This window comes from Pseudomyrmex gracilis, unplaced genomic scaffold (genome assembly GCF_002006095.1).
Source record: "Pseudomyrmex gracilis isolate BER0280 unplaced genomic scaffold, ASM200609v1 scaffold_339, whole genome shotgun sequence".
NCBI classification, from domain to species: domain Eukaryota; kingdom Metazoa; phylum Arthropoda; class Insecta; order Hymenoptera; family Formicidae; genus Pseudomyrmex; species Pseudomyrmex gracilis.
The window spans coordinates 82,052-107,303 of record NW_018020923.1 but is presented as its reverse complement, the minus strand read 5'-3'; the positions used below and the strand labels follow the sequence as shown (position 1 = coordinate 107,303).

The following is a 25,252-nucleotide window of genomic DNA, read 5'->3' as shown; positions in this document are numbered from 1 at the left end:
CGGCGATTTGTATACAAACGTATTTGCGCTTACAAAAAGCGCTGCGCGTAGCAATACTGTCCAGCAGAAGTAACGCAGCAATTGCAACTGCTACATGAAGCCGCTACGTAGCGCTACGTAGCGCTAGCTTCGGCTAAACACACCCTTTGCTTCAAGATAGTTGTCTGAAGCCGTGTCTATAAGTATATATGGTCTAAGCTGCGTATATGAAAAGGTACATACATACCTTCAGTCTTCTCTCTGCTTAAAATGGCGTATGGACTGACCTTTATGGTCTACTGAGCCACATCTGTACCAAACCAAACCAAATATAGTAAACGAGTTCATGGTTAGTCAGAGGTGTAGTTGTACATATTATTATGGTGTTTCGTTTATGCAATGTGTAGTTCTGTGCAGTTTGATGCAATTCTATGTGATTTTACATGCAAAAGTCAATATTGAATTTATAGAGTAGCAAAAGTTTTACAATAAGTTATAAATTTATTTAACTTAATATGGCAGATGTAACATTGACTAAAGAAGATTTATTACAAAAGCACAAAAAAGAACGAAAAGAACTGCAAGGTAATTAATAATCAAAAATTTTTATTCTTGATGTTAAGAGAAATCAATAATAATCTAATTAAATGAGGTTTTAAGGATTTGACCACTTGTGACAAGGTTACAATTATTACATAATAATAGTGAAAAAAAATTACACACTTATTGATTAGGAGTTTTGTTTTTACTCGCAGCCCAAATACAAACGTTAAAGAAGTCAATTTGCAAAGGTGATAAGAAGAAAAAGAAAGACATTTCTGAAGAGATAGGACATCTAGAAGAAAGTCTAGAAAAACAGCAAGCAGAAGAATTGAACACATGGAAATTGGCTCATATTACTCTAACAAGTGAAGAACAAACAGAGCCCATACAAATAATTGAAGAAGTCAATAAGGACAACAATTGCACAGAACAGTCTACACATAGGACATCTAAGGCACAGAAGAGAAGGGAGAAGAAAGCAATTGCAGAGAAAGAACGTAATCAAAGGATTATTGAACAAGAAACACTTAATGTTTTTGGAAAGAGAAATGTTGAGATTGAAGCTATAAAGAAGATTCTGTCAGATCGTGACTTAATAATTTATGAAATTCCTAGTGACGGTCATTGGTATATAGATTTTATTATTAGTATTTTTTTCAGTAGATATGTGCATGTCTATATCTTTTTTATTAGTAACAATTAAAAGTACTGTATACTGTGTACCATAGCATACAGTATGATAACAGATATATAATGTAAAATGTTTTTTTGTCTTTAAAGTTACAAAAACCTGATTTTATTTGTAGCTTATACAATGCAGTTGCTCACCAACTTAAAATAAATGGAGAGACACCTCTTGGCTTACATGATCTTAGAACAAAGACTGCTGATTATTTGAGAAAAAACATGAATGACTTTTTACCATTTCTCTCCAATCCCAATTCTGATAATCTCTTAACACCTGAAGAATATGAAAAATACTGCAATGATATAGCTGAAACCAGTGCTTGGGGTGGTGCTGTTGAGGTAAAGATACAGCATAAACTTCCATAAACTTTTTTTCTTTAAAATAATAACTATTTGAGAGGTACATATTCTTTCTAAATTCGTTTTTACAGTTACAGGTATTGTCACGTATACTAAAATGTCCAATTGAGGTCATACAGGCTACAGGATCTCCATACATTGTTGGGGATGACTACAACAATGATAAAAAGATAACAGTAACTTATCATCGTCATATGTATGAGTTGGGTGCTCATTATAATTCTGTTACAAAATATGTTCAGAATGAGGAAAGTTGATAAAAGTCTATTTTTAGACTTTGATTTTGTTTTATGTTGCAAATGTGTCTTCATATTTTATCATTGAATTGTTCATGTGTTTCACACAACTTCCAACACATATTTTTACCAATAGATTATTTTTTCATATTAAAAAATTGATAAATTTCCAGAAGATATAAAAATACTTGTATTGACATACAGAAGTATTCTCTGAAAAGCTGCCAGTAAAATATTTTCAATCTTCCAACGAGATTTTATATTTCTAATCTTTACAATTATTGTGATGATCATTAATGTTTGTAAGAGAAATTCTTTAAATGTATACAATAATTATTAAAGGATAAGTATATAAAACAGAAATCCCTCTAAGTTTTTAAAATTAAAAGACCATGTTTTAAAAAAGAGAAAAAAAAACAAGAATTATTTTGATCTATAAGTACGATTATTATTTACAGTATCAAAAGATTAATCTATTAATAGTGACGCACACTCTTTAGAATTTCTCTTGTTTACAAGTAGTTAAATGCAGAATACATATCAATATACTGTCAATAGAAACATCTTGATAAATTTAAGCATTAAAATTTCGACCTATGTATATAAAAGAACTTCGACTGCTAATGTAACTCTTAAATTCTAAAATAGTACATCCAATAGACCACATTTTCATCGCATATTTAGTATTAAATATGTGATTGTAAAACTTCGTTTATAGTGTAAACTATATGCTGCTTATGGATCATATGGGATTTAATGGCAGTCGAGATAACAGCGCACTTAATATTAAAAAGAGTAGACGCCTGCATCTCTTGTGATATTAACATTTATAATTGTGTGTATGTGAGATCTTCCTATTATTAGACAAATAGATTTCAGTTACATTTTGCACTAAACATGCGATGAAATTTTAAGGCTGTTTAAATAAATTTTAAACAAACAAAATATACAATGCAACTATCGACAAACTAATATTGCGACAAATTAGATGTAAGCTTTGTCTCAGAACTGTTGTGTTATTATATATAATAATTAAAACTAAGTTATAAAAAATGATTCTGTAAGTGAATATCGGACAATATAAATATGCTGCCAGCAAATATGCAAGTACTTATTAAGAGTCAGTGTTCTTCAGCTTGTTCTGAAAAATATACACACATTACATAAATATTATTCTGTTAATGCATACATATTGCCAGTGTTTACCGTAGTGACTGTCGCATCCTTCCTGAATATAAAATCCATCAGAACAGAAATCATGTTGGGAAAAGTTTAGACAGGTTGGCTTTTTTTTATAATAGTTTCCCTAATGAAAATTTATATCCTTCAAAATTCATAGAACAAGTTACATGTAAATCCAATGCTGTAGATTGTTGATCAGAGCAAATGATGTCTACAGTGCGTTTCGAATAATGTACTCTTGAACTGTATATCTTGATATAATATATATTATGTACTATATAGTAATATAAAGAACAGATGAGGAAATAAATAAATAAAAACTCATTAAGTAAAATATACACAACATGATGATATTTTCTTGCGGTTTTGTGAACATAATATAATTTTGTTGTAATGGATGTGTTGTAATCGGGTGTCAAATAAATATACAAAAGAAGATAATTAGTTTTATTCAATTTTTATGTTCTAATTAAATTTGTCTATTTAAATATACATAAATAATTTCCACTTTTCGTCAAATAAAAAACATCAAAAGTTTTATTACCAAAGAAAAAATTGAAGTTTTAAATAATTAGTATAGTTTTTTAGTTTATTTTTTAAATTATTGTCTGTTCTATTTTTCTCCATTTTCGCTTGTTTTATCATCTTCTTTGTTCTTATTTGGATCATCCGGCTTCATCAAAGGGAAGAACAATACTTCCTATAAAAAAGTTTAGTAATTTTCAAAGTCAAATTAAAACATTGATAACGATTCAAAAAATCTTTCCAAAAAACTTTCTTCGTATAAGTGGAATAGATATTTCATTCATGATATGAATATTTAACAAATTACTTACTTTAATATTATTTGTATCAGTGAGGAACATTGTCAATCGATCGATACCCATGCCCCAACCAGCCGTTGGCGGCAAACCGTATTCCAAAGCGGTGCAGAAATTCTCGTCGACTTGTTGGGCTTCTTCGTCGCCGGCTGCTTTATCCTTAGCCTGTTGCTCGAATCTAAGTTTGAAACATTCGTTAACTTATAATACACATTTGATGAAAACTTTAACAATTTAATTACCGCGTTCGCTTAACATTTCCAAATTTTTCTGCAATAATATTTCAAACTATTGTGACAAACCTATTTTTTTTACATATTCACCTTTCTCTCTGAACCACTGGATCGTTCAATTCAGTGTACGCGTTACAAATTTCCTTTTTCATGACGAATAACTCGAATCGTTCTGTAAGTCCTTTTTCAGAACGATGCCATTTTGCTAATGGTGACATTACTTGCGGATGATCAATGATATAAGTGGGATTAATACACTTTTCCTCAATAAATTCTCCAACAAGCTGTTATAAAAACCATAAATTTAAGATAAATAATACTAGTGCGCGTGAAAGATACACAAGTATTAATTTAATAAATTAGTTTCATATCTATTTTATCTTTAATTTTCTACAATTTTTATTTTTTTCAAAGCGAAAGAATGAATATATCGAGACGTTATATTACGTTTAATCTATATTTTACCTTGTCTAACAGCCTTGCTGATGTTTTCGGAGGAGAACATTCAATTTCGTGTTGCGCACAAAGATCTCTGAGAATTTTGTTCGCCTCTGGCGTGTTGAGCTCGTTAGCTTGTGGTAACTTGATTTTAAGAATCTCCTCTAAAGTTTTCATCATAGATATGCGCTTAAAGGGCGGAGTAAAGTCGATCTCAACCTCTTCACCGTCCGGTCCGTCGGGATGATACTTTATCTTATACGTGCCGAATAAGGACATTACCATGCCGGACATCATAGTTTCCGTGATGCTCATTAAATCATTATAGTCCGCGTACGCCATATAAAATTCACAGGTAGTAAACTCGGGATTGTGCGTCATGTCGATACCCTCGTTCCTGAATTGTCTACCAATTTCGTACACTCTGTCAATCCCACCAACGACCAACATCTGTTAAACATTTACAAAACAATTTTAATTTATTTCGCTCGAAAAATGAATTTTTTACATTTATAGAAACGCCATAAATTCGTTACCTTGTGATATAATTCCGGAGCGATCCTCATGTATAAATCCATGTTGAGTTCGTTGTGATGCGTGATGAAAGGTTTCGCGGTTGCACCTCCGGGTATAATGTTCATCATGGGAGTTTCGACCTCCAAAAAACCCATTTCATCTAGAAATCTTCGCACGTAAGAGATTATCCTCGCACGCAAGTAGAAAATTTGTCGAACCCTGTCGTTCAATATGAGATCCAAATATCGCTGTCTGAATCTTGTTTCCTGAATTATAAATAAATATGTTCTTTGATTTCTATATATAATGTATAGAAATATACAGGAGAGAACGAGATTACGGCGCTCAGCAAGTCGGACCCATCTCATCTCAATTAAAAAAATTCTAAGTATGATGCGTATTTTTTGCTTCTTATTTAATGTTTTACTTCACATATAAATTTTATCTAAAATAATAGTATTATATGAGTAACTACAACAAAAAATACATTCGATGAGAGAAACCAATTTAACATGAAGATAATAAATTTTCTTAAGTGGACATTATTATCCTTTCCTCCCCTAATACGTTCTATATATACATATATATATATTATACATTAAATGTAGTAATTTTTGTTTACATTAAAATTATTATATGCAGACACACAATCTCTTTTTCTAATATATATTTAACATATATTTAAAAGATCGACTTTAATCCGCCCTTTATATTTCAAAGATTCATTCACACTTTGTCGCAAATTGTTATTTCCTTACTTTTTCTTTTAAGCCATAAGAGAGATGAGGTAACATGTGCAAACATGGACTCAGCAGGACAATACTTTTTGGTATAATTGAGAATTCGCCCTTCTTGCTCTTTGCGGGACGGCCTAAAACACCTATAATGTCGCCCCTCTTAATCTTTGCAGTGTCCTCCGCAAATGCGTTCTCGTCTTGATAAAACTTTGCATTGGCTAGTACTTGTATCTTAACACCTTCCCCACGAAGATCGTAAGAGATCAATTTGGTGCCAGATGATCGAATAAAATGGACACGTCCAGCGATATTGCATTCCTCTTCGAGTACTTCACCGTCAGTCACAACATCGATATACTTGTCGATGAAGTTTCGGAGAGAAATTGTTACACGGAATTTATGGGGATAAGGATTAACATCGATAGATCTAAGATGATTGACAAAATTAGACCGGATCTTAAAATATTCCTGTAAACAATAAAAATCAACGGTGAGCAGATTTTTTCTGTACAATATCAAAGTATAAGTCAAAGAAAAGGTTTACGCAAGAATTCTTTTATATCACTTTCAAGTTTGAACAAGAAGTGGACGACCAATTGGAATTTAAAAAAACTTAATTTAAGAGGGTACTGGATACCGACTATAGAGACCTGTAAACCGACTTTCTCCTATGACGTTTGGTGTCGTATTTACTTCATTAAATTTAAAATGCTTCTACAAAAAAAAGTAAATTGTGCTAAGGATTGGCGCTTGTTCTTTGGAATGTCAAAATTCAGCATAAATTTTTTCTTATACAGTTTTCTTCTATAACCTCACTATATATTCATGTAAGTAGAATTATTTCTAAGTTTATGTACATATTTATACAATGAACAAGTACGCCACAGATACGACAAAAACGAATCTAATGAAACATTCAGATTATGGTATGACTAATTGATGAGAACAACGTCTTAGTGTGATGACAGTATAGGTTATCATATGCTATCATTATGAATAAAAAAAAAGAGTTTCAAAAGGCATTATATATCTATTTTCAAAAGCACTAAACAGTTGTTTATATGTATTTGCTTCTATAGAAGCACTTTTTATGTAATGCAGTCAAGAAACTTAAAAATTAGAGAAATTTAGGTTTTTAAAACATCGGTTTACAGGTCTCTATCCAGTTTACAGGCCGGGCTCCAGTACCCTCTTAAGTCTGTAAAATAAAAACACTTTATTGTTCTGCAAGATTTGTGCAAAATTTATGATTGTAAAGCAAACAAAATCCACCGAAAGTATTCTAATGCGTTATCTCCTATATAAATTTTTTTCTTTTTTTTCTTTCTCTTTCAAAGTTGTAATACATTACATTTGGATCTAATATCTTCATCTTTGACTACGTTCTTTCTCGAGAACGTTGTTTCGACCTGAGATGCTTCCTCTTTTTTGGCCTTTTCCTTCAGTGCTTTATCTTTGGCCTTCTGCTCAGCTTTGAGGCGTCTTTTTTCTCCTCACTGCAACAAAAACATTTCTTAACATTAATATCTCTCTTAACATTTCCAACAATTCGACATTTCGTATCGTCGATTCATTACGCACCTCATGAAGAACCAACGTAGGTCTGTCTGACGTAACTTTGTCTCGTGTCTCCAGACATGTTGTTCACACCAGACCGGTTGCGCGCGGATGACACCGCGTGGTACTTTGGTCAATGTACCGAGCATGATCGCCGCACGATTATCGCAATTAGACTTTACCCACATAACGCCTAGATTTCTCTACGAGATATCGCTATCTGCGAAAAACCGCGGGCCAATGCGAACCACGTCGCAGAGAGAGAGAGTGTAACGCGACGAACCGAGAAAACATGTCTTTTTTGTTTTTTTATGTCATTATTTTAACGTGCCCATAACCGTTAGCCGATTTTTGCGGGCACATTCACTTCTTCTCCTTTTACTCTTATTTCTAACAACCTAGAGAACGGTGTAAAACACCGAAAATGTCCAAAAATATCCACAGCGTAACTACGCACATCCAACCGACACGGCTGATGCAACAACAATAACAAGAGAAAACATGTCTCGCTCGAAGAGGTTAGGGTTAGGTTATGTCGGATTGTTCGTCGCAGACAATCTTGTTTGAAATTACACACTTTATTCACTTCTTCGATATTTTTTTTTTTTTTTTTTTCGATAACTTCTTATCCGTCATATCCGACATGTTGCTACTACGAGCAACGTGCCTGTCAGCCAGCTGCGGTATGGATGGAGTGCGGTGTAATTATCGCACCCCTCTCCTCACTTATCCGCACGTTGACTCACGTTGATCAAACTGAACAGGACTGAAGAAGAGACGGTTGAAATCCCAGGATGCTAAACAGCTACCACGTTTCGTTGATGCAAATCCACGTGATCCGTGCAGCCGATTGGAACAGATCATATGTTCGCATCAATAAACGCATATTTTTGACTAGTTGACGCAAATTTTTAAATAACACCCTGCATCGTTTTCTAAAAACATCACGTAAGACATCACGCGGATTCTCTCTCGGACATTCTTGACGTTAAATATTCAAATTTTTAATTTCACAAAAACTTGAATACAATACCCGGTAAAAAATTTTTCATATATACTTATACACAAATTAAAATAATTATATCTAATTATGCAAATTTATATGTGCCGAATATGTCCATACAATTTTATACACGGAGACTTTCTTTTTTTAAGAAAATGGCTTCAGAGATATTTCATATCAAATTACAAAATAACTCTATTAGTATCATGTTAGATACAAAAAAATTATATAAAACTAATTTTTACTATATTTTTAAACAATTTTTGATATATAATTATATATACTTATACACAAATTAAAATAATTATATCTAATTATGAAAATTTATATATACCAAATATGTCCATACAATTTTATACATGAAAAATTTTTACCGGGTAACTATTTTTTCTCCTAAACTATATTATTTTCTTTTATTATTATTATTTTTTAATATTATTTTAGTTTCATATTTACTTTCACTTTTATTGTACATTATTTTAGTTTTTTTATTACTATTTCTTTTCTATGGCTCTGCTCGCGCTCGTAAAATATTTACGTCTTTTTTGTCATTGTGTATTTTTTTTAAATTTTCGAATGATTTTTCCGAATGATTTTGTTAATTAGACTCAATGTCTGTCTGACGAATTGAATCGCCGGAAAATCGCGAGAGATTGTCCCCATGGTGACGTTAATTTGTTTGGCGGAGTTGCCACAGTCCCAAGTTGTGCGCGTTTGCATGATGGACGGTTGTTTCACTTCGACCGATTTAAAAGCGCTTCAAAATTTAATCTGCCCGCCGAAGAATGATTCCGACACAAACGTCGATGACGATTTGCCGCAAATGGGCGCGAGAAAGTTAGGTGAGTTTTAACAATTGATTGTTTACAACTGATCAGAGTCATGGAAATGTCGGAAAATTTGTTGTTAGAACAGCTCCGGCTTCTTCTCGGCTATTCTCGCGCTAACTAATTTACAATCGTAATCAATTTATAAATCAAACTTGGATTTCAATCAAACTGGTTTTCGTTAAAATTTGGTTGTTGCGTGGTTTGTTCGTAACGCTCGTTGTTCAACATATTTATTATTTGGCCGAGTAAAAAAGAAACGAAAATCGTAATTAACTGGCGTATGTACGTATGTACGACAAACAAGTGTAATAACTTCGTATTTCGTTGCGCGCGTTCGCAACTTTATTCGCTACGTGTTGCTTCGCAAAGAATTGCGATTCAATATTTATGAACTATTTCTCATTTTTGCGAAATTTGCCGATTTAAAGAGAAATTAATAAAATACGATTAATAAAAACAGCAGTTGCCAAAAGAAAAGAATGAGACGATGCTACTCGTGTTTTACAAAATCAATTTTTTATTATCACACAATTATTGACAAAATAAATTGTTTACTTTAAGGACCGGGTGATATTGATGTTACGACTGATTCTTCTGAAGATCATTCAGGACCGTACGCGCCGCTTCAAGGTGCGAATGACGATATTTGGCATCCTGCTGAAGCGACTGACATTTCAAGTGTGCAGGATTACGATTCTCGAAATGTGCCCGAATACGAGATGAAGTTTAAACAATCAGTAACGGCGGAAGATATTTATCTGGGAGTAAGATTTTTTTTACATCCTTTTATTATTTTTATGATAAAACATAAAGTTGAAGCGAGAAGACTTTATATTTCAAACTGTCTCGATATTTGCAATTTTAATTTTATTACAAAGAAAAACTGTTTAAAAAAAAACAAAAATGATATTATTTTATTGGGCTAGAAAGCGGAGAGCAGTATTTAATGTCGCTTATTAATCCAATAATTTAATTTAACCTTTAGAGGACCGATCGCGACGCACACACGGAAAAAAAAAGTTTTGCTATTATATGGTTAGCAAGAAAAATGGTTGACTCTACGAAATTTTTTGTTTCATCAACGAAATGTTTTGTTGGCAAAACAAAACTTTTAATAAACTTAACAAATGTTTTTTTGCTGGCCATATATTAACTAATTTCTTGCTATTTTAACAAATCTTTTTTTTCCGTGCATGTGAGCCAGCAACAGACTGTTCACAACCGTGTGGTACACACGTGTAGGTCACACATGTGCATAAATTTTCCACGAAAAAAGTTTAAGATTTCAATGAAAAAAAATGCTGGCTTTCTACAGATTAAAATTGGTGTATAATTTTTATATCTTTTTTCGACTATATATTGTGATAAACAATTTTGCAATTCCGTGGCTATTTTTTGTAAAAATAGTAAAATCGTAGTTGAAAAGGACTAATAAATCAGGACTAAGATAACACGCAAACATGTGTCGGAAACTTGGTTGTTCTTTCTCAAGTCCGGATCCTCGCGTGGAGCGAAACTGTTCTTACCGTCGACACATTACGTGTAAATCTCATGGCAAACAGCTCTGAAGACAAACGAATTGTTATTTAGATGGGATTTAAAACGTCGAGCACGGCGTCCTGCGAGTGGCTGTCGGTCCTGGTAAAATTGCCGGAGGAAACGCGGGAAAAAGTAGAACTCTCTGTAGAATCCGAGGCGATTGACGTGCGCAGTCCAAGGTGAGACGACCACGGAGAATTTATCGCGGTAACCTGCTTTGATAGAAGAAAAGAGAGCAAAGCGCGCGCGCGTCCGCCGCCGGCGTTGATTTCGACGTACGGGCGGGAGAACGTCTGTACTTTCTTTGACAATTTTACGAGGTCGTAAATCTGTTCCGCGTGTAAAACTAATCCTGATTTCTCCAGATATCGGCTACACCTACCGACACCGCATACGGTGGATCCGAACGCTTCCTCCGCTAAGTGGCACAACGACACTTCCACCCTGGAAGTCACCCTGAGACTCAAACGCGAACTGGACTACGTCAACTTTTGATGCCGAATCAATCCGTCGTCTCTCGCGAGATTTTTCTGTTCGACGTCTGTTCGATTTATCGTTGTAAGTCGAAGCGAGTTATTGTTGCTAACATTATTCTATCGCAGAGATGTTTTCCGGATCGAGCGCTCGCAAGAACCGCTTTTACTCGATCAAATCTTTTAATAACTGATTCTGCTAAAAATTTAATCAAGAACACATTTTAACAAATGATTCTTGCTTCGACCGAGCGTAAATTACAGTTTTTTTTTTTTTTTTTTTTTTTCTACACACAAATATCCCTGGCAGGTAATCTGTTCTTTCTCCCTTTTATCATGCGCAGCTAGAAATAATGATTTTTCGAGACGTAATCCCTCTTATGTGAGCACGTTGCGTAAAGCGAATGAGACGAGTTTATCCGGTTCACACACACACACACACACGTACACACACACATATAGTGAAAGACACATTTATCATATTCCCCGTTATATCCTGATAGATTTTTTTTTGACTCCCGTCCTTTGCGCGTAATCAACGACAAAATCGTATTTGCATTTTGTGCAATGCCTGCTGCGCACGTCCTTGAATACGCCACGCTCGCGCGATCGTTACGCGATGCCTATTTTCTTCGCACATAACAAATTGCGCCTGGATAATTGTAGATCGTTCATTTTACGTTGTAGCGAACGTCCAACGTTGAGCAAGAAACGACAGATAATATTAACTATGGAATATGGACAATAGGCACGTAGATAATAGGATTGGATGGACCGGAACGCTTGTCCTGTGAGACAATCGCTTAAGGACAATAGTACTTGAACTGTGTGTGTGTGTGTGTGTGTGTGTGCGCGCGCGTGTAGAGATAGCTAACCGGAGAATCTAATTCTTGAATTGTAATACTAGAATTCGAGAGATAATGGGGAGAAAATCCCTCTCTCTCTCAATGTACGACAAAAAATGTACTCGCAATCCTTTGTAATTTTTTTTTTTTTTCAAGATAAACGGATGTCGATGATATAATTGTGCGCTGTTGTTTTGTAAGTATTAAGAGGATTTATTTACGTAAATCTATAATTACCGTGTAATTTAAAAAATATGTTGAGAGACGAAAATTGGATTGTGTCATTTGTCGCGACGGAAATCATAAAAGACGAATTTTCAAGCCGAAACAACAAAGCTCTGTGTGTAGTGAAAGCGAGGGATTACTCAAAACGTGTTTGTCTACGCGCTTATAACGCAAAACAAATGCTTTCATCTCCAGCTGCTGCTAAAAGCTGCCGCATTTGTTTTGCTCTTATTTTTTTTTTTTTTGTTTTTTTTTTCATAAAATATAAATGTATTGTCGCAGTTTTAAAACAATCGCGTTTTTTTTTTTTTCACGTGGTTTTGTAATACATGTCGTTGCTGTGCACTTGTTGATCAAATTAGCGCGCTTTTGCGCACACGATTTTCGCAAATCGACGAACGGCATTTCGACGACGATTCGCTCTCAATTAGCTTTGTCAGAACTTAATTAATCTCTGGTCGTGGTTCGTTAGTCTTCCCGCCTGTGTCTCAATTTTCGGCGGCTAAAAGTTTTTAATTACGAAACAAGTTAGTTAGTCGTTATTATCGAGTAATATTCCATTTCACATTTTTTACAGAAAGGATCTTCCACGGAAAGTCGTGCAAAAAAAAAGTTACATCGCCAAAAATTAGGTTGCGAAAACTATGCGAAAGCTTTGTCTTATGTGTGAGGACTCTCTTCGTCTTTAAGTTCGTAAAAAAAGAAAAAATTGAAAAAGTATCTATAATATAATAAGAAATCAACTGCTGTTCGATTTTTTCGAACAAGCTGAGCTTGAGTTAAAGTTTGAAGTCGCAGCAAATCATGATTTGATTTACTGTTTAATACACGCTAATAACAATAAAGACGTTTTTGTTCAAACCGCACCGAGGTGACGCACAAGATGTCGTAAAACTTTACTTCATCTTTGCCCTACCCTTAAAATTTACTCGAGAAAACGATTTTACAAGGCGGATTTTCTCGCCCGACCGTCGCACTTGAGGATGCGCTCCTTACGGTATGCAAAAGGTATAGCGGCTCGTTTACATAAAACCGTCTGCATTATGACGGGCTGTCTTTCATCTTTCTCCAGTGCTTGCTTGGCGAAAAATGTAAGAGATAGTAGTAACCGTTTTTTGCGAATACTTTTGCATATATTATACGTTTCTTAATTGTTATTAATATTAGATTACAACGTTTATTATAGTAACGCGGAAGAAACGCGTTCTACAAATAAAATTCAAAATATCTTCGTGTTAATAATTTGAACGGAAAAATTTCTCGTATTTTGTTAAGTTAACAGTTCTATTTTGTGAAACGAAAAAAAAGGATGAAATTTTCTATCAATATTAAAATATTTGAATTCGATACATTATGTATGATGAAGTTAGTGCAGCACATTTACTATTCTAAAGGAGGTCTCTCCAAGAAGCCTCCATAGCTCAGGGGTTAGAGCACTGGTCTTGTAAACCAGGGGTCGAGAGTTCAAATCTCTCTGGGGGCAGATTTTTTTTTTCTCGGTATCTTTCATACGACAAAGAACTAATGATATTAATATAAAATATAATATTATATCGAATTGTTTTCATTACTTATTATATAAATATATATATATGTATATGTATATATATATATATTTTTTTTATATAAAGAAAATATATACCTTACGCACACGAATTTAAAATGTTACTTTAAAATACTTTATTTAATTATATTTTATTTGTATATTTTATATTATATTTATTTATGTATGTAATATATACATTTTTTATATAATAATTTTATTAATATAAAAATATTTTATATATAATAAAACTATTTTAATATGTAATTTTTATAACAATATATAATACATATATATAATAATACTAATTTAATATATAATATTTATAATAAATACTTTATATATAATAAATATGGTTTTATATATTGTGTTTATATTCAAAATGTATAAAAATAAATGTGACGCATATTATCTCTACATATAAGATCAAATTCGTCAAAAATCAGCCAAAGTCTGTTTTTAACGCGATTGATGCATTTCTGCAGAGCTTAATTAATCCCCGAGTTCGTTCGTTCCTAATCCGTTAGTCAGTTCATAAAACCAGGCTTCTCCATCGACTTAAGGAATTGCCACACGCGGTGTCGACGTCAACGTTTATTAAGAAACTTTGTCACCATTCCCGTCCTTGAGTTACATCGTTTACCTCGTAGTGTTTAGTACATTTACACATACACACACACAGAGAGAGAGAGAGAGTATATCATATATGTCTTTAGATATACCATCGTTTCTTGTTATAAATATTCCAAGAAGTTACTTATTACACACATGCAATAAACCATACAAGTTTCAAAGACTTTATGATTTAAAGAAACTATTACTATTTTGACATATTTTGTGGATATAGCAAGAGAATTATTGTTGACTAGCCCTGCGGGGTATATAGAGTATTAAACTTTACGAAACTTTCTCAATTTAGCATTGAGCCATTGCGGCTATCGAGTTTCTTGAGTGTCTTGCAGTCGAGACGTATAAGAGAGACATATATAATATAAACGAAGATATTACACAGATTCCGAACGACAGATTCTGAAACTTGAAATTTGCATGAAATTTTCACAGGTTTGCGTGAAAATGGTTTCTTACAATTATACATTCTCTTTGTATTATTAAAAGAGTTCAATTTAAATATAAAAAAAAATAAATAAATAAATTTCTTGTATTTTTAATATTCAATTTTTATGCGATATGGCAAATCGCTGAGCAAGCAGTAATTTTTTTCTCATTGTATTAAAGAATTATAGTATTATGTTAAAAAATTAATAAAATTAATAAAATCTCTCTCTCTCTCTCTCTCTCGCGATAATATAATTTAAAATTATATTTCTGTATTAATGTGTTTCTTCGTAAGCAGAGCAAGAGTTAAGAACAAAAAGAAATAAAGCAAGAGAGCGAAGTAAACTGCACTTGTAGCGAAACGTGTGCAACTCGCATCTCCGTGATATATTTCTGAGATGCGTCGGGACTTGTGTATGCATTCGGCCAATTATTTTGCCATTTCGCACGGGCAGCGTTAGCCATTCTATCGCGCCGTTGCGCTTTCGTCCGGGATATCATTCAAGAAATGGGAAAGCCATAATGGCCTTCGAAATGCCGTCTCGGAAAATTTCAACGGACGTGCACGTGGAAAGAGTTCACCGCAATAGCTATCGCATGCCGCCGTATGGAACGCACTCGGCGAAGAACGAAATTGAAAAGCCCATAAGCCTGCCAAGTGTGTACCGGGTGAGACGATGCGATACGCGGATATATATCCGCGCTACCATATCGACGATGGAATTTATTTGCCGTAAGAGATGAGACGAAAATAGGCTCGATCTGAAACGTGTTAAGTTCTGTTTTTGCCGAGAAAAATGCATGTTTTGTCGAGCAGTTATAATAAATTGGATTTAAAAAATTTTTGAACAACTTTTTCATTACGTACGCACGCACACGCATATACACGCACACATACACACGCGCGCGTATATAAATAGCGTATATGCAATTTATATTTACTATGTTTATTTCTAAAATTGTGAATTATATATAGAGAATAAAGTGTTAACGTGTTTAATTAGCACACGGCAAACACAACTGCGCGTTTTGTCGAGTCTTCCACTTTAATTTCAAAGTTACAAAATACCTTAACGTAAAATGTAAATAACCGGTTGCAAGAAATCAAGGAAACGGGAGAAGCCGCTAGACAAAGCTGTAATATCAGTCGGCGAGAGACCTTTTCTCCACGCCAGAATGGATTCAATAATCTGAATAAAAACCGCACGCAATATCTCCGAGTACCGTAGGATTTATCGCAGATGAAAATATTAACTTTCAAACGAAATATCGGATACTAAAATTCTGAATCACACTTTTTTGCGATTAAAAAATGAAGAGCAACATTTATCGGATAGACGTTAATTAAGTTAAGAAAAATAACAAAATTGACGAAACTTAATTAACATCTCTCTCTCTCTCTCTCTCTCTCTCTCTTTCTCTCTCTCTCTCTCTCTTTCTCTCTTTCTTTTCCATTTTTCTCTAATTAGTTTTTTAATCTCTATCTCTTTCCGTAATCTCTATCTTCTTATTTACAAAATCGCCTTTAAACTCGCAAAGAGAACCTGTGATAGAAGTGCGCAATTTTATTTTTTAATACCTATATAGAATTTTCTATCGCGCAAGATTCGCGTTAATAACTTCGTTCACGAAGTTATTAGGATCTCCCCGAGTATAAAACTTCGCGAAAAACAGCCGATGAAAAACAGCCGAGTTTTTTTTATGCTGCACAGTTTTCTCTCTCTCTCTCCCTTCTCTCCCCCCCCCCTGCTTCCCTTTGCCAATCGAGGAGACGAGGGAGGAAATCCTCTCGGATCGGGATCGAGAGCCCGCGCGTGCGGAACGATTTTCATCCCGGGCGAATGCATTAGAACCGAACGAGGGACGTTTGTTGATTTTCCTCGTCGAAAACGACGACGATTTGTCCGCAAACATTTGGTTTCCCGAGGTTCGGCCCTACATATCCGACTGTCCGCATTTTTCCTTCTTCGTCGTCGTTCTGCTCCCGTTGCTACATCCGCCAAAACGATCAAATAATCCTATCGAATATATATACATATATATGTATTGAATATGTACATATATGTATTTATATACATATTTATGTGTGTGAGGCTAGTGATTAAATGTATGAGAAAAATGAAAAGAAAACCAGGAGTTTAATTTTAAGAGAATTTTTAGATTTCCTCTAGATAAAATGAGAGAAAAAAAATTTCGTGTAACATTTATACAAATTTGTAATAATATTTAATTTCGTGTTAAACTCACTTTTTATACTAAAACTCTTGTTATTTAATTGAATTTTATTTAACAAACGTGAGTGGCAATGGAAATTCAGAATTACATCTCTTGTCAGACATACTTGCACATAATAAAATATTGAATATCAAATGGAACGTTTTGAAAAAACTTTTTTTTCGTGTATTTTTTTGCATTTTTACGTGAGAAAAAAAGTTTTAGTTTTACGTTTTTGTTTTTGTGTTATTAAACAACGCACGCATACACAATGTAAAAATACCGTCAAATTATCATTAAAATGTGTATAATAAAATATATTTTATGTAACACAACATTCTATTTAGGAGAGAGAATTTAGGTTCTCTGATAAAAGAATACAATAATACTTTCTATTTCTTGTCAGAAAATGTGAAAGTGGATGAAGAAATAAAAATTTATACATACGTTGCAAAAAAGAGAAAAAATTATGCATGTAATATAATGTAAAGAAATTCACTTTGAAAAATACATCTTTCATATTTATTAATAATTTCGCGAATGTTGTGATTTTACCAACACCCTGTATTATTGACGATAAGAATATCGAATTGTGACAAGAAGCTGGGGAAAGAAGGGAAAAGGGAGATTCTGTTCTATGTTTATTTTCACACGAAGTAACGTAATGCGGTTTTGCGGGGATGCGTTTGCCTTCTTGGCCCAGTTTGCTGGAGAATATAAAGGCTCCTTCTGCAACGTTGTTAGTGATACACGGCAGGAAATTGCAACGAGTTTCGATATACGCGCTGTCATTTATTACCGGAGAATAAGCGTCGAACCGTACTTCGTTCTTGCGACAGTTAACTCGTCGCGACGCGGTTTAATGACCGGTCTGGCGCACTTCATTTCCGCACTTCAATTTGTACTAGGATTCGGAATTGTAACATCGTAGAAGACCGAGATGTTAGGATAAATTTTGTCCCAATTACATCGCTGCGAATTCAAAGATAAAACAAGATTTTGTTTTTTTTTTTTTCACTTAATTAGGGGAAAAAGAGAAAAAAGCATCACGAGACAAGCTTGAAAAAGTTATTACGTTATTGCTTTTAATGTTCAATAGAAGATATTACACACACACACACATATATATATATATATATATATATGTTCTTATTTTTATTTCTAATTTATAATTCTATGACGTGATACATTTTTTCTTGCTATGTGCGATCGACGCGCGATTGCGAGAAAAACAAAAAAGAAAATGAAATCAAATGCATGACAGAAAGTTCGTGTATTAAAACTTTTGGAGGAGAGAGAAAATAGTTCTCCTCTCGACTCTCCGCGACTTACTTACGAAATTTTGTCAATAAGGCAAACGTTCCTCCAAGGATTAAGAAACTCGCGGAATTAACGTCGAGACGATATTGCAAAAGCGCGTAAAAAGCTTCGTAGAAAGAAGAGGGGTTGAAAAAGTTTTGCCTCCAGAGAGATTCGAACTCTCGACTCCTGGTTTACAAGACCAGTGCTCTAGCCTCTGAGCTATGGAGGCACTTGACGGTTGTTTTTTATCTTTTGCGAAACGGTGATTCTACGGGGGGGGAAAGGGAGGGGGAGGGGGAGAGAGCGGGGGAAGAGGGAGGAGAGAGATGCTCTCGAAATCGAGTGCTCATTCGAGAGAATCTGTACGTGAAAAATTTCTCGCTCAAGCGTCTCCAACGATCTTGACTAAATTGTGAGTTTACTTTATCACAAAAAAAAAAGAAAAAAAAACGGACACAATTTATTATGTAAACGCAATTAAGAAGAAACACGCGAGCATCCGCTGGATGTTAAAAAAAACAAAAAAAAAAAAAAAAGAGATGCTAAAGATCGCGCAATATCGCGCGATAAAAGTGATGAACGTGTTTATACAAAAGTTTGATTACCGCGCGTACCGCACAATCGAGACTTTTCACAAAAGCTTGTTTCCTCCCTCTTACACCGCACACCCAATTTATTTCTAACCCTCTCGATTAAATGGCGCGCAAAACTCACGGAGAAATCCTTGAAGAACTGCCGGTCTCAATGGGCCATTGTGAAGTACCTCTCTTTCTCTCTCTCTCTCTCTCTCTCTCTCTCTCTCTCTTTTAGAAACAAGCACATTGGGACACGCCGAGTTATTCTTTTTTTTTCCAAGGGGGGGAGTAGAATAACAACTACGCGGTGGATACCAGTTAACTTTTATCTTCCAGCATAGAGTTACACAATGAGTTTTCTTCTTAGCTTTTTTTCCGCGATTCTTTCTTTTTTAACCTTTTTGCATCTGCCGTTCTATACATCACTCTTCGTAATCCAATACTCGAACAATGCGCGTTGACGCCATCTTCTCTTTTAAAACTTTTGTTCAAAGATGAAAGAAATCTCTCTGGTGGTAAGTATAACCGTATATATATATATATATATATATACATATTGTATCGATTTATTAATGTATCAAAGACATTATTAAGACGTTATTTTGCTCACGATAATTCTCTCTTTACGCTCACTTTTTCTTTCTGCGGAAGTTTCCGTCCGTAAGTACTTTGCTAAATCACTCTTCCCTTGTACTGACAATTTGTTCTCCAAATTGAACCGAATTCTTGGCGCTGAGGTGCTTTCTCCGCGTGTTCCCATTGCCGAGAACCGTTATCCTGAAAAATGAGGGTGGCAACGTCACGTTATCCAACACATGCCTCGGCGGTTCCGCCGCTCCATGTTAAGCAGGCGGCGCCAGTCTTAAAAGTTAATTGCAACGGCGGTCAGGCAAAGTAGCGGCAGATGTCCCGGATGTGAAATTTTCCTGTGAGGCCGGGATCGGTCGGTCGGGGGACGCGGAACTTGTGTGCAGTTTCGGCGGGAATGATGGGAGCTGGGTGGAAGTCCTGATGTCCCGACGGATTCTGTCCCACCGCGACGAAGGAAGAAAAAGAAGCGCGAACATACCCACCCTCGACCGAAAGAGCGAGCCAATAATCGTTCGGGAAAGTACGATCGTAAATAACGACACGAATGGCTATGAAGGAAAAGATGCAACACACGCGAGTTCTCGTTTCGCGAGTTTCCGGAAAAATTTCTATTTTCTTTATTTTTGTTTCCAACAACATCGCCGTCTTTTAACGCGGCAAGACAACCAAATGCAATATCGTAATTTTCGTCGCACCGTTCTCATTGTTGTCAAACAAAGATCGTTCATTGTACGTTATCCTTGAAGGATGATAAAAATTAATTTTCGCGAGAGAAAATGTGATTTCTGTGTATTACCTATCCAAGAAGTATATGAGATATCTATTGAAAATCAGCTTCTTATAGATTCTCTCAACATGTGTTTTTTCCTCAAACTGTTACTTAACCGAGCAGATTTGCGTGCAAACGCGAGCGAGCGAGTAAATCCTTCAAAACACACAGCAGCAATGGGCTCCTTCGTGCGGGAACCTTTCGATCCTGTAAATTTTGTGCTGCTTACGTAAATACCAAGCTTCACGTATCCTTTACTTCGTGCTCAACTTCGTGAACCAGTTCACCTTGTAATCTCTCGGGAGCGCATAGGAGGCGGCGGCGTCAGGACAAGATCGGGTTCATCGTACGGCGCTAAGGAAATTCCCGCGGCAGAGAGTTCGCGTGTAGAATACCGAACGATAATTAGGTATCGATTTCCACGTGTCGGGAGAATGTCGACGATAATCGACTTCGCCTATCTCAGCTGTTGACCCTGCCATCGGCCGTTGCCATAGTATATATCGAGCACACTCGTCGTATTCTTCCTGCCACTCGTGAATTCCTAACCCAGTTCCATTGATCGCGCCAAGTGCCTCGACGAGAACGCGCGCAGCGCGTCTTGTATGACAAATTGAAGGGTCTCTCTCTCTCTCTCTCTCTCTCTCTCTCTCTCTCCCTTCGACAAAAACAACTATTCAAAGTAAAGTTTCTAGAACGAGTAGAACGCGATCTTCCGTAATAGAAAGTTTGCAATTTTTACAAGGAAAATAACGTTCTTGGAAAGTGAAAAACATATCGACGACCTGGTTAGCTGACAATTTAATTTCTGTTTTTATTGGAAAGCTTTTACATCTTTAGATTATTCTTCTACTATTGAAAGATTTGATTATATTGAAAAGTCAAGTGTCAAGGAAATTGACAACAAACTTGAGAGTCGATTGATCTCGCTGAGCAAAAGTTGAAAAACTCGCACAAATGTAATGCAAACGTACTCTGAACGTACGCTCAGCGATCAAAAATTCGCGAGAGTCTAAGGGCAAGAGGATTGGTTTCTCCGCGTCTCTCATTCCGCGAGGTTTTGAATGCTAATGTTTACGCATCGATGAGCCAAATAAATATAACAGCGAGGGATGATGAACTCAATTTTAAAAGGAGAGTAATTTTAATGAAGATTAATTGTACCTTTTAATTGTAATGAAGATTAATTGCGTCTATTAATTAATTTGCATTTCTGAAGAACATAAGTAAATTATACGTGTTTATAAAATAATAATAAATTTAATATGTACGTTGCAAAAACGCACTTGTTTGCGGCGTGTTGTGCAAAATCAGACTCGTATAAAATTTAAAAACGTTTCGACTATATATTTTTAGTCATCTTCGGTGTAATATTTAAATCCAATTATCACTCGCGTCTCAATTGTGACAATGTATGTAATTTGTCTAAATGTTATAACATTAAGTAAGAAGTTGATCATGATCGTGGTATCGTCAAAATTGCGTCTATTTAACGTTTTAAAAATTTAGACAAATTTTATATTTATTGTCACAATTGAGATGTGAGTGACGGTTGGATTTAAGATTACATCGAAGATAACTAAAAATATATAGTCAAAACGTCTTTAAATTTTATATGAGTTCAAGTCATTTTGCACAACATCTTGCAAACAAGTTCAGTAACGTCTTTTTGCAATATATACGCGCGTAAGACAGCCTGATGCACGGTTATTCGCGGATCTTTGTTAATTAAAATCTCAGTAACTATTGCGAATCTAGCAAAATGGTATAGGACTTTTCGATTCAGTTTTATTTCTTCTATTTGCCTACGAGAGATGTTAAACCAATTCTGGGACACCCTGTATATATATATATATGTTGCAAATATATATATCCAATATATATATATATATATTGGATGTTCAATTCCTGAATTTGAGGTCACTCTTCGTTATTTAGTATGATAATAAATTTATACATAGAATTTGTTGACATATTGCTCTTAATCTAAATTTGTTTTTTTGTTCTAAAATTGTTTTGCTGTGCAATTCAAAGCTATTGTTACTAATGTCATTTTTTTTTCATTAAGTTATAAGGAGAGTTCCGTTCTCGAAACGAAAATCTCACAACCGAAAATATAATGTGTTTACGCGCGCGAAACGAAAATCTCACAATCGAAAATATAAGAAATCGAAGTTTATAAAAAACTAAAATAATCAAATTTATATTATCGCAAAAGAAAAATCTTTTTAATGCAAATATCGATGGATTATAAGCTAAGCGGCAAAAAAGCAGCCACGTGAAATGTATCTGAACTGGAAGATGCCGTACGAGCGAGACAAGGTTCTAGATCAGACTTCACGGTGCACGGGAAAGAAGCCATCCGTTAAAGTTTATATTCCACACTCGGCGCTTCTCTTACTGCACACCGGAACTGCGGTGTTCTTGACGATATACGTACGGTCGCCATAAGTCACGTACCGTACGAGCCAACCCAAGTATTTTCCACCCCGCGTATTTCACAAGTTGCGCCGGTCTTTTCTCGCGTGAGAGATGCAGATAAGGGCAATCGAATGAGAGAGACGTTAACGGTGTAACGAAATATTCGTATTTTTCCGTCGAGAAAAAAAATATCTCGCTATATGTAATTTCCGTATTTCTGTTGAGAAAAAAAAAATATCTCGCTATATAATTTTTTCGCGATCTTACGCGAAAGATCGGAGATGCGAAATTATCTCTGATGCGCAATTTCGAAGTTTTCAACGGATGATTAATTAGAGCAAATGCAGCGGAAAAAAGCTGCGTGTGCACGTAATTTGCGCGTAAACAATAAATGACATCAATATAATAAGTTATTGAATCCGGTCCCAGAAAGTAAAACAATAATTTGTTACTGAATAATTGGGCGAACGCGATGTGCTGTTTACTAGCAAAAATCATTGATTTTAACTGACAACTATGTCTATATTATCGTAAATATTGCAAATACGTTTGATTTGTAATTATTCAGGATTCATTTCGCTAATTGTTCGAGCACACGAGATATATTACGTAAAGCACAATTTATTTATTATTATTTATTATTTATTGCGTGTAATCCTTGCCGCGCGGCTTCGAATGGCTTCCGGTTCTGTTTCTTGACAATCTTTTACAATTTTTGCAATTTCTTTATAATTTTCTTTATAATCTTTACTATCTTTGTAAACTCTATCTTTATAAACTATCCTTATAACTCCTTATTATGTATCTCTTTTTGGTATCACATAATACTTAAAACCATAAAAACATAAAGCATAAAACATGGAACAATACACAACATGAATCATTAATCTTAAATCTTAAATCATACATCATAAATCATATCATGTAATATTATATAAAACCCAAAACTTAACGCTTGATACCTAACACATACCGTGTAATAAAATGCAATATTGTTTGCATCTTTGCTTATTTTTTCAGCTTTATCCTTATCTTTTTCTTTATCTATCGCCAGTCTGATGCTGTTTATATTTAACTCTAGTCTGACTCTATCTCCTAGGCTGTTCTATTTTCTTTTGGTTTTCTTTCTTTGGTTTTCTCTTTTCCGTTTGTTGTCACTGCTTCCTCATTTTTCTCCTTCTTTGTCTGCGCCTCTTTTTCTTTCTCTTCTTCTCGTTTCTCTTCTCCCTCCTTTTTCTATCTATCTTTTTCTTTATTTCCCATCTTTTTCCATCTTCTTTTACGAGTTCCTCCGCTGTTATCTCTTCCTTGGTTGCTTCACATTCTCTTAGTACAAGTGTCATGTTTTCTCTATTTTTTCCTTACATATTCTGCATCTTCTTTCTTCTTCTAGCCAGTGTTGATTTCCCTTCATTTCGTTTCCCTCTTGCTACCAAACTCCTCTCCTTTTTTCTTCTTCTTCCCTTTAGATATGCCGGAATCTTTTCAGTCCTCATGTCCTTGTACAGTTCGTTGTATTTGAATTCCCCTATTTGTTTCCTTCTTTTTTCTTCTTCCTTTTTTTTTCTCTATTCTCTCTACTACCTCCCGTACCGTCTTTATTATCCAAATTATCCCTTTTCTCTCTCTCCACAATGTATTTATTAACCCTTCTTTGCATGATGATGGAAATTTTAATCATAACATTTAGTGAAGAAAAAAAGGTACTCAAAAACTGTAAACTGTAAATTTGTTGTTGCTGGCAACTTTATAAATGACTATTGCGTACAACAAAACACAGTCGTAAAAAAATAGCAAAGGTCACTGTCAATTACCAGGCCTAGAACTTGTCATTCCGCTGTTTGTTGTGACTGGAAGAAACGAGCGAGATTTTAAAAAAATAGAAAAAATCATGCAAAGAAGGGTTAATAATTCAACATATATCTTGCGTTTAATAATAATTTTCTTTAAACTAATAAATGAATATATAATTTAATATATATTTAATTGGTCGTAAAGAGCCATTTGCTGGATTAAAAATTAATTAAGGGAGTATTTGGGGTCTTTCATATACGCGATGCAAATTTAGCATTCTATATGATTTTGAGAATTGAAATTTCAATTAAAAAAACACTCACGTGAAAACGTGAATTCGTTTATATATGTGTACACATATATATATAGGCATATTTTCCGCACAACATCCAGCAAACGGCTCTTTACGACCAATTATATATTCATTTATTAGTTTAAAGACTTCGAAGCCCGAGATGATTTTCAGTTAATTATTAATTGTTAATAATATTCTTATGAATAATTTTGCTTATAGATAAGTCAAGCGTTAAATTTAAATGATGAAAATCAGAGAATCGGATAATACAATTTTAGATAAGATTGTTTAATAAATCACCACGTATCGACTTTTCAAGATTTTATTAGCATATGGTAATATTCTCTATTCTTTGTTTGAAAATAAAATCCAATTTTTTCTTCCGTCGCAGCGCCTCTTTTAATGAACCGGAGAAGAACAATAAAACATAAGTTTCAACTTTCCCGTCCAAACTCTGATTATTTCCGGTTATACGCCGAAAGCCACAG

General features: G+C 34.6%; 3 protein-coding genes and 2 non-coding genes across 8 annotated transcripts; 3 read left to right on the top strand and 2 right to left on the bottom strand.

Moving 5' to 3' along the window:
- The first annotated feature begins 278 nt into the window (after positions 1-278).
- Positions 279-2,193, top strand: LOC109860165 (OTU domain-containing protein 6B). Its single transcript, XM_020439063.1, has 4 exons — positions 279-564; positions 735-1,149; positions 1,329-1,548; positions 1,641-2,193. The coding sequence occupies exons 1-4, from the start codon at positions 495-497 to the stop codon at positions 1,824-1,826; spliced, it is 891 nt and encodes a 296-aa protein (XP_020294652.1). The 5' UTR covers positions 279-494; the 3' UTR covers positions 1,827-2,193.
- A 1,393-nt stretch (positions 2,194-3,586) lies between these two features.
- LOC109860169 (lysine--tRNA ligase-like) lies at positions 3,587-8,019 on the bottom strand. 2 transcript variants are annotated; one of them, XM_020439075.1, is made up of 8 exons: positions 7,876-8,019; positions 7,079-7,214; positions 5,754-6,200; positions 5,016-5,261; positions 4,507-4,929; positions 4,132-4,325; positions 3,824-3,986; positions 3,587-3,687 (listed from the first exon to the last, which is right to left on the bottom strand). In XM_020439075.1, exons 1-8 carry the CDS (start codon positions 7,932-7,934, stop codon positions 3,601-3,603), a joined length of 1,755 nt encoding a protein of 584 aa, XP_020294664.1. In that variant the 5' UTR covers positions 7,935-8,019; the 3' UTR covers positions 3,587-3,600. The 2 variants fall into 2 exon arrangements, with proteins under 2 accessions (XP_020294664.1, XP_020294663.1); XM_020439074.1 differs by having other exon boundaries at positions 7,084-7,228; positions 7,314-8,018.
- A 978-nt stretch (positions 8,020-8,997) lies between these two features.
- Positions 8,998-13,756, top strand: LOC109860168 (protein PIH1D3). Of its 3 annotated transcripts, none has more exons than XR_002250789.1 (5): positions 8,998-9,134; positions 9,684-9,886; positions 10,713-10,840; positions 11,027-11,219; positions 12,782-13,756. XR_002250789.1 is itself a non-coding variant. In XM_020439072.1 (4 exons), exons 1-4 carry the CDS (start codon positions 9,011-9,013, stop codon positions 11,154-11,156), a joined length of 585 nt encoding a protein of 194 aa, XP_020294661.1. In that variant the 5' UTR covers positions 8,998-9,010; the 3' UTR covers positions 11,157-12,203. The 3 variants fall into 3 exon arrangements, 1 of the variants encoding a protein (XP_020294661.1); XR_002250790.1 differs by lacking the exon at positions 12,782-13,756 and adding an exon at positions 11,822-12,203; XM_020439072.1 differs by lacking the exon at positions 12,782-13,756 and having other exon boundaries at positions 11,027-12,203.
- Trnat-ugu lies at positions 13,615-13,687 on the top strand. Its single transcript has one exon. It is a non-coding gene; the product is annotated as a tRNA-Thr (tRNA).
- Positions 13,757-18,475: 4,719 nt separating the features above from the next.
- Positions 18,476-18,548, bottom strand: Trnat-ugu. Its single transcript has one exon. It is a non-coding gene; the product is annotated as a tRNA-Thr (tRNA).
- Positions 18,549-25,252: the final 6,704 nt, after the last annotated feature.

What these genes read in the sequence shown, in the direction of transcription:
- LOC109860165 (XM_020439063.1), top strand. Translation starts at nt 495, where the DNA reads ATGGCAGATGTAACATTGACTAAAGAAGATTTATTACAAAAGCACAAA. An exon ending in AGAACGAAAAGAACTGCAAG is followed by an intron (nt 565 to 734) that starts GTAATTAATAAT and finishes TTTTACTCGCAG; the next exon opens with CCCAAATACAAACGTTAAAG. An exon ending in ATTCCTAGTGACGGTCATTG is followed by an intron (nt 1,150 to 1,328) that starts GTATATAGATTT and finishes TTTTATTTGTAG; the next exon opens with CTTATACAATGCAGTTGCTC.
- LOC109860169 (XM_020439075.1), bottom strand. Translation starts at nt 7,934, where the DNA reads ATGTCGGATATGACGGATAAGAAGTTATCGAAAAAAAAAAAAAAAAAA. An exon ending in CAGCAAGGCTGTTAGACAAG is followed by an intron (nt 4,326 to 4,506) that starts GTAAAATATAGA and finishes TTTTTATAACAG; the next exon opens with CTTGTTGGAGAATTTATTGA. An exon ending in CCAGTGGTTCAGAGAGAAAG is followed by an intron (nt 3,987 to 4,131) that starts GTGAATATGTAA and finishes TTTCAAACTTAG; the next exon opens with ATTCGAGCAACAGGCTAAGG.
- LOC109860168 (XM_020439072.1), top strand. Translation starts at nt 9,011, where the DNA reads ATGATGGACGGTTGTTTCACTTCGACCGATTTAAAAGCGCTTCAAAAT. An exon ending in AATGGGCGCGAGAAAGTTAG is followed by an intron (nt 9,135 to 9,683) that starts GTGAGTTTTAAC and finishes GTTTACTTTAAG; the next exon opens with GACCGGGTGATATTGATGTT. An exon ending in CGGAAGATATTTATCTGGGA is followed by an intron (nt 9,887 to 10,712) that starts GTAAGATTTTTT and finishes ATTGTTATTTAG; the next exon opens with ATGGGATTTAAAACGTCGAG.